The sequence below is a fragment of the Belonocnema kinseyi genome, chromosome 9 (assembly GCF_010883055.1).
Source record: "Belonocnema kinseyi isolate 2016_QV_RU_SX_M_011 chromosome 9, B_treatae_v1, whole genome shotgun sequence".
NCBI lineage: Eukaryota > Metazoa > Arthropoda > Insecta > Hymenoptera > Cynipidae > Belonocnema > Belonocnema kinseyi.
In genome coordinates, this window is record NC_046665.1 from 132,960,679 (window position 1) to 132,979,097 (window position 18,419).

General features: G+C 31.5%; 1 protein-coding gene across 3 annotated transcripts in view; it reads left to right on the forward strand.

Annotated features, from left to right (window-relative positions):
- The window catches only part of LOC117179861, an 86,691-nt gene extending 68,531 nt beyond the window's left edge, over positions 1 to 18,160 (forward strand). For 2 of the 3 annotated variants that reach the window (XM_033372020.1, XM_033372022.1), the window contains one exon: positions 1,087 to 1,991. In XM_033372020.1, the coding sequence (XP_033227911.1) occupies positions 1,087 to 1,412 (326 nt within the window). In that variant the 3' untranslated portion in view covers positions 1,413 to 1,991. Of the gene's footprint in view, positions 1 to 1,086; positions 1,992 to 17,717 lie in introns of those variants that run through there. The other variant, XM_033372021.1, reaches the window with a different exon arrangement.
- Positions 18,161 to 18,419: the final 259 nt, after the last annotated feature.

Below are 18,419 nucleotides of genomic sequence, written 5' to 3' on the forward strand. Positions count from 1 at the left end.
TCTATTTTAACAAAAATATCGTCTTTTTAAATAAAAATGCAACTATGTTGTAGACAATTTAACAATTTTGTTAAAAAGTCATGATAATAGAAAATTCGTTTTTTTTTTATTGAAAATTCAATTTTTTCGTAGAAGTTTATTTTTTGTTTAAACATTCATATTTTGTTTGTGAAAAGTCAACTGAAATCTTTCCGAACCGAAAATTACACTACTTTTTTGAAAATTTATCTATTTCATTTATTATTCTCGTAGAAATATCTTTTCTTTAATGAAAATACAACTTGTTGCTTAAAAATTATTCTTCTTGCTTGAGTATTAAAAGTTGTTGTTTGGAAGATTTGGTTAAATCACTTTGTTAAAAAAATATTTTCTTTAGGATAGATATTTTTAGTTTAAAATTAATCTGTTTTCTCAAGAATTAAACTATTTTGTTTAAAATTAATATGTTTAATGGAAAATTCAACTACTATTATTTTGAAAACTATTATTTTGAAAATATTATCACCTTGTTGAAAATTTAAGTGTTTCGTTAAAAAAGCCATCTTTTATTGTTGAAAAGACATTATCTTGTTAAAAATATATTCATAAATTTGAAACATTTAAATTTGTATCTGAAATATTGGTTTATTCCGTTTATAAAAGATTCTATACTTCAAGTATAACAAGATTAAAATGCTGGCATTTAAATATTAATGATAAAGGAAAAATAAAAATTAGTCAAGAAAAAATCAGGTAATTTTAAAAATGAAGTTCTTAAAGACCCTACCTAATTATACTATAGCAATAGGTAGCAAAAAATTTCTGGAAACATTTTTTAAAATACTTCAATTTATTGTAATTTACTGTAACTTGCTTGCGATTAATCAAAATACCCGAAAATAATTTAAATGACCTGCAACCACTCTGCATTATAAATTGAAAATGACCAAAATTGCTCATTCTAGTTTAAAAATGGTTTACAGAACAGTGCATTTCTGCATTTTTGAAAAAGATTTTTGTTTGTGTGAGGAGTCAATCAATTTTAAATAATAAGAATACTTTCTAGTAAGGTACTTAAATTCATTAAATTCTATTTTTTTCTTACAGAATCAGTAAAAATGAGCGCAGTTCATCCTGATCCCTTGGAATCTTATCATGTTCGTTTTTACGAAAATAGGGCAGGTGTACCCATACCAATAGGGGAAAGGTACCAGGCGTACATAGATGGTGATTTCATTATTGGTCTAGTACTATTAGCTAAAGGCAAGATGTTCCCATTACTTAATAGTGAACAGCACAGAATTAAAGAAAACGTAGAGGACCATCAGCAGTATAATTTAACGGAAACTGAAAATAGCGAATTTCCTTTCTTCCAACGGTTCATGGACATGTCGCACGTTTTTGAAGTCATAAAGCTAGAATTCAACCAGTAGACATTCAACCGAACAATATAAAAAAGTTGAAAATAAAATAAAAAAGTATATAGAATACTCTGAGAGACTTTCCATTTGAATGAATGAAAAAACGTTTGAAACTTCAGTATTCTACAAAATCAAAATACGAAAAAGTGATACGTTTCAAAAATTAATATAGTGGTTCTCAACTGGCGAATTTCATATTTTTGTTACAATAAGTGGAAAAAGTGTTGCACTATTTATCCTAAAAAGTGTAAATATTTAATATTCAGTGTATCAAAGTAAACGAGAGATTTCAGGACGACATTAACGTAATAAATTTGAAATACCAAAAATAATATTTTCAAACTTTCGTAGAGATAATATGAGGTTCTGAAATCCACTACACGAAAAATTATGACTCATCGTTCAAAGAATCGAGCGCAAGAAAGAAGTATACTTGTAGTGGCAGAGGTAAACAACACACTACTAATCCATTTAATTGTGAACACTAGGCCCAATCCTGAACCACATATATACAAAACACATTGATTCTACGCAACACATCTTAGCTTAAGCCTGACACCTATTTTAACCCACACATAGCAACGTTCGCTCGTCACGCAGAAATAGATATCTGAGTATAGCTGGAAATCAGTAGGGACCCTGTAGTAAGGGACGCGCCGATCGGGCAGCTAACTAAGGATTGGTCGAGCGAGAAGAGAGAGACATTTCCGTTCGAAATCAAAATACTATACCAAAATGTACCACAGCTTCGCGCTTCGGTATGCGAATCGTGTTTCTTGACATTTTGAAGTGGTTAGGGATCCTGAAGTGAGGGATGCGACAAACAGGCAGCTCAGTGCGGATTGGTCGAGGTACTGTACAGTTATTGAAATTTGCTATAGCTTCACGCTTTGGTACCTTCGATATGCTTACTTTTTCGCGTGTCTGTTGCCGTTTAAATACATCGCGCCTTCTACCGCTGGCTCCAACTTCCGTTCCAACTCCCCCCTCCACATAACCTTTGGTGCGTCCCTCACTATAGGGTCCCTAGAAATCAGTTATGTACGGAATGTAAAATATGATAGCGCTTGTGAAAAAAATGTGACCTTACTGAGGAGGGCCCATGCGACTCCTATTGAAAAAAATATGAATTAAAGCGCCCGCCAACTTAAAATGAGGATTTTGAATTAAAAGTTAAAATTTGTTACTTTTCTACAAGAAGAGTAACAAAGGGTATATTAATCTACATACAATTTAGTGCAATTTGAAAGGTTGAATATATGGAAAAAACTACAAAAAATTAGCAGAAAAATCTATCGAATCACTTGTATCACTTGTAATAATTCGTAGTTCTAAATAATTAAAAGAGGTTGAAATAAAAAATAGGGATAAAGATAGTTTTTAGTTGATCAACCGTAAGTATAAATTAATATTTTTTAATCGACCTATACATTAAGTATTATAAAGTTAACAATAATTAATTTTCTGAGACGATTCTGAAACCGTTCGAAAAATGTAAGCGTTCAAATTATTTAATTTGCAATTCTATTCTAATACAGTTTAATTGATTAATAATTGTTTATTATTAATTAATAATTAATTAATAAATATTAATGTAAATAAAAACCAATGTTCAAAAAAGAAATATGACTTTTTTTTAACAACCTTCAAGATTGAAATCATCAAAATATCTCGAAATAAATTATTTTCTCATAAACAGGAAAAATAAGTTTTGTCTAAATTTGTCTGAAAACAACATATTTTTTCTTTTTGAAATTCTGCGACGTAGAATGTAGAATTTTTCTGATTTGAAATGGATAATAAAAGACACTGTATTAACTTTTTTCACCATAGACTATTTTTTGAAAGACCAGTAAATATCATTGACCGGGTCTTTACCAGGAATTTTTTTCTTGATAAAAACGGACACCCAGTGAAGTTAACATAGTGATCAGTCTGCCCGATTTCATACTAAATCGATTAATAATATACATATAAATTCTTTACTAATGGAAAATGTTAACTGTCTCAAATATTATATTTTTTAACACATGGAAATAAAATATAAATTAATTAGAAAAAAGAACAATTATTTAATTAGCAGCAATATTTGACTGCATATAAAACGAGCAAGTTTGAATCAAAATTTTAAAACTGGACATTTTTAAATAGAAAGCCTGGAATCGTCAAAATTTCAAAGAGGTAAAAACCTTGAGCGTTACAATTTTAATTGTTTTTACTTTGAGAATCTTAAATTTTCAAGTCAAATATCCAATTTACAAAAAAAAAAAAAAAAAACAAACAAACAAAAAAAACGAATAATTTCAAGAGACGTTTTTTTCTTAAGAGAAGTTTTGGAAAGATTCGAAATTAATGTAAATCTTAAAATGATTTTAAAAAATTAAAAAAAAATTTACATAATCTAAGGTTTGGAACAACAAATTTAGAATTCTGTTAAGAATTGTGAAAGGTTTTATCAGAAGAAAAAGTTTTTGCGAATCCTGGAAAAATTAAAAAGCACTTTTTATTTTGAAAAATTAATTTTAGAAAAATATTTTTCTAAATTTCCAAAATAGTCAAAGAAGAATCTGGGATATTTTAAGGAAAGTTTTGTGATTTTGTAGGGTTTTTTACAGAAATGCATGAAAAATTGGAATAATCGAAAAAATGTACCTTTTTGCCGATTTTTAAATAAAATGTTTACAATATGTAAGGCTTTTGAAAGCTTTAAGATAATAAACACTTTTTGTTACTATTCCTCGGAAAATTTCCTATCATTTTATATTTTGAAAAAATAATCTTAAGAAATTGTTTTGAAATATTTCAAAAAAGAAAAAATTGAACTCTTTAATCTATATTTCAATTGCACAATTAACGTGCGAACAAAAATATTTACAAAATTATAAAAGAAGTCTACTACCAGCGTCCGCTGGTACACGTGCATTCGTGCAGTGGCACGAACGCGTTCGGTAAAATTCGAGATTGCTCGGACATACTCGGGAACATAATGAAACAGCAGTATACGAAAAATCGAGACATAATTATCAAGGATGGAGAGGGATGGGGACGTAAGAGGACCAAAAAGAAGAAAACAGATGCGAATCAAGTTTGAAGATTTACAGAAACAGGAAGTGTAAATAGATATTTAGAATACGATCCATAAACGCATCGATATGGCAACTTGAAAAGCGATAATAAGCAATGCAGATATAGAGGGCACATGGGTTATGCTCCGGGATATCATTGTCAGGAGTGTGACCGAAGTGTGTGGTACTGCGGTTGTAGGAAGAATGTCTGGTGATGCGCGGTGGAATAATTTAATCCGCGTAGTCATTAGCGACAAGAAGCAAGCGTTGAAAGTTTAACATTGCAGGTCATAGCAATGAAAAAAGTTGAAAACAGAGGATAAAAAAGAACAACAAAAGTTGCTAATAACTCTATCGAACAAGTTTTTATTTAAAATATTTCCCAGCGTTCCGAAAACTCACTGTTTTTATTATCAGGCGAGCTCATTGGCATCAATTTACATTCTTGATAAGATGTAAAAATAAAACAAATTCATTAAACTCATATTGAGATAAGAATTAAAAAAAACAGTAAAAACTTATGAATTGAAAACGAAATTCCATGATGTCATTTGTTGCAGATAATTATTAAAATACAAATTATATCGGTATGCATTTAAGTTGTTATGTAGAAGTTCTGTAAAAAATTAATTAAATTTGTAATATTTAGAAGTGAAATCATAAGTATTTAAGAGGATAAGTTTTAAAACTGAAAAATTAGAGTTAAATTATTTAAATTTCCAAAAAGATTGATTATGGTGTTTAATTGTTTTCATCAAAATAAAAATTTGACGAAAATTAGTTTAATTTATATTGTTAAAAATAGAATATGAATTATTATGAGAGAAGTACAAAATCGACTAACCAATCATACAATGATTTAGAAGAAAAGGCCAGTTGATACAGATTGGATAGGATAATGACAGACGATGTGTTGATGTCATTGAGAAAGTAAAAACAAGAAAGATAATTTTAGTTAATGAATATCACATCAATTAAAAAAAAGGAAGAAAATAAATCAATATTAATATTGTGGTACTTCAACAGAAAAAATTCTGAAGTAGAATTGTGTGATTCATTAAGATGGTCTAAATCACCTTATAGAAAAAATTAGGAATATTATCATTAACATTATTATGTAAATGATCGTTAAGGACATTATCATAATTTAGTCGAACACTATATTGATGCTTTTTTTGTTTAATGTGTATTTTTCTTTTTGTTTATACAATGTAACATTTCCACAATTACAAGTAAAATGCTAAGCTACGTTAGTTTTTTCTAAGGTTTTTAATTGACCCTTACCTAGTTTAATCATTTTATCAAGTGTATATTTTATACTGAAATTAGTGCTAATTTTATAATTTACTAAAAGTCTTTTTCAGAAAGCAAAATAGCTGAATCTATTAAGTTCTTTATAATAGCAATTTTTGTTTGGAAAGGATTTTTTGAAAGAAAGTCAAGTAAGCGGCCAGAGTAGATTAATTTGCGAAACAAATTTATAGAAATGGAACCATTATCATTTTTTATAATTCTAATATTCGGAAAGTCAATGGTATTATTTTTTTATATTTCATTTGTGAATTGTAATCTTTTACGAATTGAGTTAAAGGTCTTAAAAGTTTGTTCAATTTTATCTTTAGGGATAATGAAAAAAGTATTATCGACATACCTAGATTATGCAATAATTTGGAAATCTATTTTATTAAAAATGTCTGATTCCTAATCTTGCATAACCAAGTCAGCTAAATTATTAGGAATAGGAGATCCCATGGAAGTTCCAAAAGTTTGCCCTTAAACATTTTTTACGATTTTGTATTAAATTAAAAGTAGATGTTATCTATTAGGAATTTTATTCCTTCTTGAAATTTATCTAAAGGTAAAGTAGTAATTTTTCGCATTCTCATCATTTATGATTGAGAAAGTATTAGAATTGTCCGAAATTTGACACCACAGTTTTTTAACGGATCTCCACGTTTTGAAACCTCCTGAATCCGAAAGTCAAGTTTTTGCGATGGTGTCTGTCTCTCTATCTATCTATCCGGCCGTCCGTCCGTAAACACGATAACTCTAGAAAAAATGAACAGGTCAGATCAATCTTTGGAACACTTTTTTAGGTCCTAAAAAAAGGACGAATTCGTTAACCAGCTATTTTGGATGAAAATTCCAAAAGAGAGCGTATTTCGAAAATTTTCAATACTACATTTTCTCTAAATTTGGGAATTCTATGCAAGGATCTTTATAGAATTAAAGAAGACGAGCAATTTATCCGATTGATTTTTTTCGATAAAAAGAAAATTTTTAGAGTTATAGCAATTTTCACTGGCCAGCGCCAGCCATTTTTAAAGAGCCACGTGCTTAGTTTTTTTTCACTATTCATACGTATCTCCTTAGATTCTGATTTCTAAAACTCTTCCGGAGGCATGGCCTTTTTTAACGGATCCTCGTCGGGTAGCGAGGACAATCCCATGAAGCAGCCCCCTTACTCCCTTTACCCACCTCTTTCTCAGGATGTTGAATCTGGCGCGAGAGCTCTGCTGTTCATGACGGGTAGTGCTTCCAAAATCAGAGGAAGAAGCTTCGAAAGATTTAGCGATCTCAAATCGAACCACAAACGAGTCAAAATGCGCTCAGAAAAAGGAAAAAATAAAACGGAAACTACTCTCCCCTCAGATGATGAATTTGATAATTCCCTAATGGACGCGACAGAGATAAATGAAAATGTCAAACTGGACATGGACGGTGGCAATCCCCGTACTAATTCCACCCCCGATCCACGACGCTTTAAAAACAACTCGGTTCCATCCTCGGTATCTGCAACCATTGCCGATTCCAATCTCGGTGCTGAAAGATCCACTAACTCGCTCCCTAAAGTTCACGCCCAACTTCGCTACAGCGAATTCGAATTAGGCGAGTGCCCAATCATAATACAACGTAAAAGCAAGTCGGAAAACGCGAAAAAAGATCTTGCTGCCGATACGACCGGCCGTTTTTTACAAAAATACTTTCTCGGTCATATCAGCGACGTTCGTGGCAGCGGTTTCGGGAAACTCAAGGTCATCGCTAAGTCCGCTAAGTCAGGTAATATGCTACTTGAAGAAATCCCCAAAAAAACCAAGGCCTTAATAACCATCATTCCAGTCAGTTTCGCAACGTGCCAGGGTATCCCATGAGAATTTTAGGGAAGAGATTGTTCAGAATCTTCAGTTTTTAGGTCCACTCAGGGATAGAGTCACGGTTCAGAATGCCTTCCGCCTAAACAGAAAAATGAAAGACCCCGAAACTCAGGAAACTAAATTTGAATCCTCAAAGACTGTCCTTATTATATTTAAAGGAACATATCTTCCAGAAAGAGTCTCTCTCTTTTTGGACTCTTTTCAGATTGACCCCTACATCTCTCTACCAAGAATGTGTCTCAAGTGCCTTCGTTTTGGACACATCAAAAAAATATTGTAAATCCAGCCAACGCTGCAAACGCTGTGGATCTTCAGATTCCCACACCGAATCCAATCCCTGCCCTAACGAGACAGACAAGCCTAAATGTGTGAAGTGCAAGGGCGATCACAGGTCAGCTTACAAAGTTTGTCTGGAATTCGTTTTCCAAAGCGAGCTTCCTATTTTTGCTACGAAGTATAAGATGACCTTCAAGGAGGCTAAAGCTATTCTAAAGTTAGGGAAGGGTCCCGATTACGCGACTCCTGCTCCACCCTCATCCTCTAACTTCTCCCAGCCATGGAATTTTTCTATGTTTCCAGAGCTGAATGATGCTCCAGCACCCTCATTCAAAATTTCTATCCTTCAGTATTTCAAGCAATCATACGCCAAGTTAACAGCAAAAGCTTTGACTCACCCTCCGAAATCCTCATCTCAAATTTCAGGAAGGCATTCGGCATCCAATTCCAGGACTACAGCTTCCTCAAAGATCAGCTCCCAACCTTACTTGTACAAGGGAACTTCAGCCGGTCCATCTTTCACCCACCTTCATAACAACGGACGATCAGAAAGCTTCTTATCCAACAGTTGTGCCCTTAACCTCTTAAAGGACTCTTCCTCCCTTACCAACCCATCGTTCGCCTCTCTTTCTTCCTTTTCTACCCTTTTAAGCTTGCTCAACTCTCCGACTGATAGCACGATCCTATCTGCTCTGATGAACCTACTCGGGATCTTATCCTCGGGGTCTTTTGATTCAGAGGAGGGGCAAAAAAGTCTAAATACATTAATACGCAGTGTGACGAACCTAGCAAAATCTTTTGAAAACAATGCCTCACCTCAGTAATTTAAGAATCGCCCAGTGGAATTGTCGCGGCACCCTAAATAAACAGGGCGACCTTTCAAACATTAGGGACGAGTTTGATATTATCCCACTTTCAGAAACCTTTTTAAAGCCTACTTCTAAACAAAATTTTAAAATTAAAGATTCTAAAATTATCAGGGCAGACAGACTCGGTAATAGCCGTGGTGGACTGGCTATCGCCCTTCGAAGAGGGATCACTTTCTCGCGGATTACCTCTATCCCTAGCATGGAGGACAAACTTGAAACTTTAGCCATCTCAATTGGTACCTCACTAGGGGAGCTTCTTATTGTTTCAGTTTATAGAGTGCCTACCCTCACTAATGTTGTAACTTCGGTGACGTGAACCCAACTTTTTGACTCCATTACAGATGTGAATTGCAGCTCGGTTGTCATAAACGGTGACTTCTACTGCCATAATTCTCTTTGGGCACCATCAATTATTGATCTGACCTTCGTTTCTCCGAATATATACGCACTGCCTTCTTGGGGGGTTTGGAACGACTCTTTGGGCAGCGATCACTTCCCCGTTATTTCTATCATAGGAGTTTCAGTATCAATAGCCCTATTCCAGTCGTATAGATATAAACTTAAACGCATCAACTGGTTTTCGTTCTCTTCTCAGCTTTCTGAATCTATTTTACAAGATGTAGAGTTGTCTGAATCTACCAACTCAGACTGTCTTTCAAGGTACGAGGCCTTTGTGAAATTCATGGACGAGGCGGTGCTCGCTGCGTGTCCAAGGGCTAAACCTGCGGCTGATGTGTACCGCCCTGGCCCTCCGGGGAGGCGTTTTATTCCTGCCCTGTGGTGGGACGAAACCTGTGACGCACCAGTCGAGGAAAGAAGGGCGACTTCAACCACCTTCCGACGACTCAGGAACGATGCAAATTATATCAATCTCAATAGAATAGAGGCGAAAGCTACGCGTAATATCAAGACTGCGCGGAGGATCAATTTTAAAACATTCTGCGAGACCCTAGATAGATCGACTCTAATCTCAAGGGTCTGGCGAGTTGTCAAATGTTTTAAAAATAGATTTACTGTTCCTGCACATGCCTCCTGTTCTGCAGACAGGAGTACGCTTGAAAATTTGCATGCTTTGGCTGAGGAACTTTGCCCTTTAACTGCGTTCTTCGACTCCTTCCCCTATAACTTTTCGAGAAACGAATTTCTGGAGGCTCCTTTCACAGAGTCTGAGCTCTCCATTAACTTAGCCTCACTGAGAACCAAATCCTTTTCAGGTTATGATAGAATTGGCTATAACATCATGCAACGATTCCCTAATGAAGTCAGAATCACTCTCCTTAACATCTTCAATGTAATCTACCAGTCCGAATCTTTCCCTAAATCCTGGAATGAATTTCTCATCATTTTTATTCCAAAATCAACTCCTGGAAATGCAAATGGAGATATCGTTGCAGGTCTCTTCCTGGATTTGAAGGGAAAACACTAGGAAAATACACACTGTCATCAATAGAAATTGCCTGATGATAGAATTTGCAGATAACATTGCCATCATCTGTCGCTCTGTGGATCATGTGGTTTGTATCCATTCTCTGTAGCAGTGCTTGAATGCATTCTCAGAGTTCCTGGACAGCAGGGGACTCGAGGTTTGCCCTGAAAAAGCCAAACTGGTCCTTTTCAACCGACGCAACCTTGATATCGATAATCCTCGTTACAGCCTTTCATTAAATGGCGTTATTATCCCGCCATCCCCATTAGCTAGATTCCTGGACATTATTCTGTACCATAGATTGACGTTTAAATTCCACTTTCAATATCTTTGTGACAAGATACGTGAAGTCCTAAACATTTTCAAAGTTTTCAGAGGGACTTGGTGGGGTGCAGATCCTTGTATCCTTAGAACTGTCTATACATCCCTCATTAGAATCTCTCTGGAAGACGAATCTCATATTTTTAATTTTACATCACATAAGAATTTCAGTCAATTAGAAAAAATTCGTAATCAAGCTATAAGATTAACCCTACGTTACAGAAATAGTACACCCATAAATGTCAAGTTAGCAGAATTCTGTGAACCACCTTTTAAAAAACGTTTTTGGGTTTTGGTTAAAAAATATATTATAAAAATTTCCGTTGACGTTGATCATTCCCTCCCAGATGAATTGCTGCAACTATCGTGTGATGCAAAGAGGAATAGAAGGAAGATTACAAATTAATTTTTACTTTTGAATGCTTATGAAAATGTTCAGCCCTTTAAATATCAGATTCGTAAATCAGACACTCACCCTCACTATGAATTCCCGTACGATGACCACTTGTTCTCTCCAAATATTGATCTTTCATTAGGACGCTTAGTCCAGAACTGTCCAGACCCTGTGGGAATCTTTAAGGAAAATATCTAGTTTTGCCTCTATTTTTTCTATAGAATCTATTAACATCTTGTATACATTAGATTACATTATAAAGCATCGCTTTCCTAAATCAGTCATTTTCACAGATTCACTCAGTGCTCTTCAAAGTATAAATACCACTTGTCCTAGCTCCATCAACTCTTGTCTAGTTTACGAGTATATGATTAGAAACCGCTTAACAATTCTAAAGAAGCTCAACTGTACAGCCTCCTTGGTTTGGATACCCGGCCACAGTGGCATAACCGGCAACGAAGCCGCGGACCTGGCAGCCAAAACTGCATCCAGAGATGCAACTCTCTTAAACATTTCCCTTCTATTCTCTGATTTTTTTAGTTTAGCTTGTGAAACTTTAGATAAAAACTGCGACAAATATTTTAGGGAAATAGAGGAAAACAAAGGCGTCACGTACACTCAGTATTATTATAAACAGAGTAAAAAACCCTGGTTCTGGTCATTTTAGGCTCGTAGGGGGAGTGGATTGTTTCCCTCTGTCGCATGAGAAGCAATCACTACGCCTTGAATGCCAGCCTGGCTCGTGAAAATATAATTTCTTCTGGAAGCTGTCCATGTGACCCTAGTATTGGAGAAGACTTAGACCATGTACTTTGGGCATTCCCCAGATTCAACACTTCTAGAATAAATCTGATTAAATCTCTAACAAAAATTCTAAAATGCCCTCCTCCATACTGTAATTATTAGTTTCTAGCAAATCCTACAATTAGGATGGTTACGCCAGTTTTCAAGTTTTTGAGGGAAACCAACTTACAAATATAAAAACCTGTATATCTATCCCTTTCTAAAATTTAAATATACTATTTTCCTATTGCTTCATTTTATCTTTAATGTTCTTTTCGAACATTGCCGCCTGTGACACTTCAAGTCGGGAAACCGGGCTGACTGCCCCATCTCCCTCGAGATGGAACTGGCGAGCCCTACTTGGAAATCTATATGCTGCAGATCAGGTGGAGTTCACACTCCCCACACTTTGTCATGGCAGGATATACAAGGAAACAGCCAGTATTAAGCCAACGTTAACAAGAAGAAGAAGCTGGGCCTGACAATCGGCCTAGTATTTCAGGTTGCTTATTGTAAGGAGATGAAGAGTTACCTTATAATAATTATATTCATATTTCACATTTTAAAATTATTTACAAATTTAAAATCAAATATAATTTCATTAAACTTTAAATTAGTTTATTCAATGCTACAGTAATAATTTCTTAAAATCTAATTTTGTTAAATAATGTACAAGATTATTAAATTAATAGATATATTGTGCAATCCTTAAGTTTAATAATATTATAATATAAATTGAAGTTTAATAATAAAAAATAAAATATCAAAGTACCTCATAAAGATTGGATTTAAATTGTTTAATGTTTAGTAATATAAATATGTTATTTCCTCTCAGATTATTTAATTAAATATTAACTACTACTTTCGTAATAAAAGTTTCTTTTTTTCTTTTAAATACTTTTATTACAATTATGTAATTTTTATGGTTCTTTCCATATCGTGAAATGCGTATTTAAATTCAATTTTCTAAATTATATGTACACATATTTTCATTTTTTTAATTTAGCTAGAAAGCATATTAATAAATTAAATGTAGAGATATGCAGTTTCAAATTCGAATGAGAATATAATGTAAACATTATTTGAATGTTTTCATGAAAATATTTATGTAATGCTTTTTATGGTGTGAAATGATTAATTAATTATCAACTGATTTTACCAAAACTCACATTTTCTGGAATTAGTTTATGAGTTTATTAATAAAGAAAAATTTTATAAATAAAAGTTTAAATTAAAAAAATGTATGACCAAAAAATTATTTAAAGGTTTTAGTGACAATTATAGTTTAATGCTTCTTATTTTGTAAAATGAATAATTGATCAAAGCTGCATATTTTTTTAAGAACATTAAATTGAATACAGATTAAAATTTATTACCTCAAATTTAAGTAATGTAAGTAAAAAATAAATAAATTATTTACTTGTAGGTTATATAATGGAACATTGAATATGATTTGCATAATATAAATCAATTTATTTTTAAAGTACCTCTATCTCAATTAAGTAATTTTTCGGAATTATGCTGGTGTTCTGAAATTAATATTTTTATTCGTTTTTCAAAAGTATATGTAAAAATGTTTTAATTTTTTCTCTCAAATTAATTAATTAATAATGTAAGCATTATTTGAATGTTTCGATGAACATAATTGTTTTATGCTTTTTATTTTGTGAACTGGTTAATTCATTATCAACTGATTCTACTAAAAGTGACGTTTTCTGGAATTAGTTTTAAAGTTTAAGATTAAATAAAATGCTTATAAATAAAAGTTCTAATTCAAAAAAATATATAAAGTTATTTATTTAAATGTTTTATAACAGAATAATATTTTAATGGTTTTTCTTTTGTAAAATGGTCAATTGATTATTAGTTAGTTAACGTTTTCTAATAATTAAAGTAAATAAAGATTAAAACTTAGTTGATAAAATTGATGAAACATAATTTAATTATTGACTTAAAGGTTCTATAATAATTTTAATATTAAAAGTTAATTTACATTCGCAATTATATTATTTCCATATGATAATTTTTCAAATGATTCTGATGTACTCAAATGTGTATTTGCATTCGATTTTTGAGAAAATGTAGAGTACAAATTATTTCTATGTTTGAATGAAAATGATTGTTTAATGCTTTTTCTGTTATCATTTATGAAAAAATCAATTAATTGTTAGATGACTAATTTTTTAACAATATAAAAATAGATAAAGATTCAAGTCTAACTTTTTTTCAAATTAAGTATTTTATGTTGTGCAATAATTTTTTTAAAACCTTTTGCTACCATATTAACATTCCAGAGTTTTTAAGAAGAAAAAAATGTTTTCTTTTTTATATCTGAGGAATCTTTTTTTTTAAATTTTCAAATAGATGAGTAAAATAAAATTTTTGAAAAAACTTACTTTAAAAATTAGAACAATAGAAAAGTCTTGATAATTTCGAAAGATTTTGAGATTAAATTTTTTTAAACACTTTTAGGAAAATTTTAAGCAGTTAATATTTCTTTTTGAAATAATAATTTAAAATTATAAAAATTTCAAAATGTTTTTTTAAAAAAATATGGACGATCGTCAAGAGAAGGGAAAATATATAGTTTAGATTCATGGGAAAATTTTACACCATTTTTTAATAATAAGTTCTAAGAGATCATCACAAAAGATTACAAAACGTTTCAAATGATTTCATAAAATATTTAAAAAAAGGGTTTAAAAGTTTTTAAAACAACATCGTGCCATAATATATAATTTTAGAATAAATTTTAGTAAATTTATGAGATATGTAGAAGTTTTAAAACGATTAAAAAACAATGAAAATTTATAAGATATTCTAGGAATTTTTTAAAAAATTCAGGATAATGACATAAATTCTTTGGGTTTCCAAAACAATTTTTCTCGATTTTTTAATTTGAAAAATGAGCTTTAGGAGAAAATTCAAAAAGATTTTGAAACATCAAATATTTCCTTACATTTCGAAAAATAGAAGATTTTAAAGCGAAATGTTTCAATTTGGTAACATTTAAAACGAAAAATAAAATAATCCATTAAATTCTATAAACATAGCGAAGATTAAAGGAAAATAAACATGCCCTTAATTAAAATAACTTTGAAAGGTCTCAAGTGAAGAAATAAATGTTATTCAAGTTCCTAGGAAAATCGGGGATGTTTTGAGGCAGCGTTTTATATTTAAAATAAGTTTTCCAAATTTCAAGACAAATTCCAGTCAGATAAAAATTTTTATAAGAATTTAAGAGGTATTGTATATTTATTTAAAGGACTCGAACTTTCCCTATCATTTGGTAAAATCCCGTAAAATATTTTTCTTAATCTAGATTTTTTGTTGACGAATCTAAAATATTCAAAAATCTTTTATAATTTGCTTCAAATTTTTAAGAAATTTTGGAAGATCTTGAGCTTAATTTTTTACATTGTAGATGATTTTTCTAAATTTCAAAAACATTGGATTTATTTAAAAATATTTTTAGGAATTCAAAAGGATTTGCATAGATTAAAAATATTTTAAATCTTGGAAGCATTTTCGGAAATGTATGGAATATTTGTAATTTCTTCTGAAATAATAAAAGCCCTAAACATCTTTTAGAAAAGCGAAACTTTCTCTAATAATTTGTAAAATCCTGTAAAATAAAAAATATATTTTTTAAATCTTCTACATTCTTTTTTTGACATACCAGAAATATTGGAAAATCTTTCCTAATTGTCCCATAAAAATTATAAAATTTATATAATTCTGAAAAAACTGCTCATACTTCTTTTCTTGTAAATAATTTGAAAATGTGTGTAACTAAAAAAATATCAAAAAAGCATTCTTGTGTTACGTCAAAATATTGTTTATTGTATTTATATGCCGCGCTCCATCCTACAAATCTATTTTTATTTACAAAACGTCTATTTAGTTTTTTAAAATAATACAAAAGAAATGTTACGTAACTGCAGTTAAGGCGTGGAAAGGTACAAGGGTTTAAAATAACATTACGTAATATGTGAACAAGGTAATATGTTAGCAAGAATATAAATCTTCAGAAAATTTTAATAAATAAATTGTTATTAGAAAATTGAGTAAATGATAAAAATGAGCAAAAAAGAGTGCGCGCGCACATAATAGTCTCGTAATTCCAAATGCTGTTAAAATCAAACTTGGATAGATTTTTCTTCTAAAAACTTGAAAAATAACCGATCAAAAAATAAAGTCTGGAAAATAGACTGTTTTGGGGCACCTTATTTTACTCCGTCTAAAAGCTTATATTTCTCTTCAAAAGAGAAATGCTTCCTCTTGTTTTTCTTTGACATTTTCGTAACACGCATGACCTAAACACTGAGCGATTGAAAGCGATCTGAAGCGAATGTCCTGCGACTTTTTTGCAACAGGCTGATGTTGACTGAAGCAGACGCCACGATGAACTGCCGAGGGTACTGCCCCCTTTTTTCATACACTCCTGCGTTGTTGTGGAGTTGCGCGGCTAACCTACCAGAGCCACTCTCTCGCGTTCTTAGACAACCTTGTTCTCTAAAACGGGAACTTTTCCTACGGGACTGCAGTGTAGTGCTAACAACAGCTCTTAAAGGATAATCATTTTTATAGATTTTCAGAAGGCTATAAATTCTAGCCAAATTATTACTTTCTGTGATAAGATCTTTTCTCTCTATGTTGGAGCCTAAAAAACCTTTTAGTCTTAATTTGTTGATTTTATTAAAAATTTTGTCTTTGTGTAGTTTTTAAAGGGTTATCTTGATTTTTTTATGAGTTGTTTTAACACTTAACTTTTTATTTTTTAACTTTTTGTTATAATAATCCTGATTAATGAGAATGTGTGTAACGTTGCCTTTATCAACACGTGTTTTAAAGACAGCTTGAAATGCTTTGAGAAAGGTTTTTGTTTCAGCAATGTTTTTAGATATGATTCTATCTGAATCAGAAACAAATTTAGATTGTTTTTATGTATCCATTAGATAAAGCTAGAATTTCAGGTTTTAATTCAAATTGTAATTAAAATTGTTCTTTTTTATCCCATATTGGTTTTCTTTGACGTTAAAGGATATTTAGATCAAAATATTTTATAAGAAATGTGTGATGAAGAGTCTTATAAAGCTTAATTAGTATCTTAGATGTAATTTATTAAAATTGCGTAAATATAAGATGGCATTCGATGTTAAAGATAATTATTGATCCTTAGTTGCGTAATAGAAGATCTATGCAATAAGAGTCTCTGAGAAAAAGTCAACTTCAGCCCTCGAATCAGTTTGACAAATATTGCAATTTGTTTAGCAAGCCAAATAAGGTATATAAACTAAAAAACGATGAAAAAAGTTAACATTCACTTTATTTAGAAAATATTCTTTGTTCAGTAGTATCCTCTATTGAGAAAAAATGAAAATCTTCACTGCTGCTTTTCTTTTAGCATTAGCGGTTTTTCCGAATTCTGTTGGTAATTACAATATTTTTGTACTGTTCGATATTAACAAATTGATTTAATTAATCTTAGATTTTTTTCGCTCTATATTGAGGTATTCTTAGTTTGAAATAGAAGTATGGTAAACATGTCAAAATAAAAAATAAGTGAATTCCCAATTGCATTATCATGAACATTGAAAAATATTATTAATCGTAGATATCGGTTTTGCAACAGTTTTAGGACAGATTGTGACACTGGTGGGCCTGGATGATGTTCACTAACAAATGAAAAATCGACTTTTTACCTTTTAAACAAAAGATACCTCAGGGACAACTATCATGCTTTGTTCGCTTTGAACGCCATCGAGAGGCGAGGAGAGCGCAGTTGCTAACTGCGCATTTCTTTCAGTCACGTTAACCTATATTTCTGGCACCGTTTAGGAATTTCAGGAAACTATTTGTAATTTTCAGATACCGTTTCTGAATGTTAATAAAATTGTAGTAAATTTACGATAAAGGTTACTAGATTTCTTGTTCAGCAACCTAATTTCGTGAATTTGAGCTACTTTAGTTTCCTAAATGGATCGGAATTTTTCGAACATTTGTAACATCGTAATTTTTCTTACAGAATCAGCTAAAGATGAGGCAGTTCATCCTTATCCTTTGGAATCTCATCATGTTTGTTTTTTCGAAAATTATTCAGGCGTACCAGTACCCATAGGACCAAAGTATTTAGCATACAAAATGAATAATTTCATGATTGGACTAGTAGTACCGGGCAAGCGTAAATTGCTTCCATTACTAAATTGTGAACAGATTAGAATTAAAGAACACTTATACAACCATAAGGCGTTTAATTTAACAGAAACTGAAAACGATGAATTTCCTTTTTTCCGTTATTTCATTAACATGGACAAAGTTGTTGAAATCCTGAAATATAGAATATAGTATGCAATAAAAATGTTATAAAATTTAAAAAAAACTGTAAATTTTACCAAGGGAAAGCTTAATTCAAGGTGACAGTAATACCGCATTTGGAAATCACAATATTGACTGTACTTATTGTAGACAAAGTAAAAGCCTGTAATTCTATACCACGTAATGCTGTAACTTTAATAGTAAGTCAAATAAAAAAATATATGGCAGCTGTATTCATTTTCTTCAAGAAAAACCTGATCTTTCTTTACATTTTTATTTATAATAAATTTATTAATTATGCCACACTTCACAACGAGGGTTCGTATTTAAAATACATAACGGATTATAGGCTCTTCCTGAGACAGACCCCCCTGTAACTAACCGTAAAAATATTGTACCCTCCCCCCTTTTG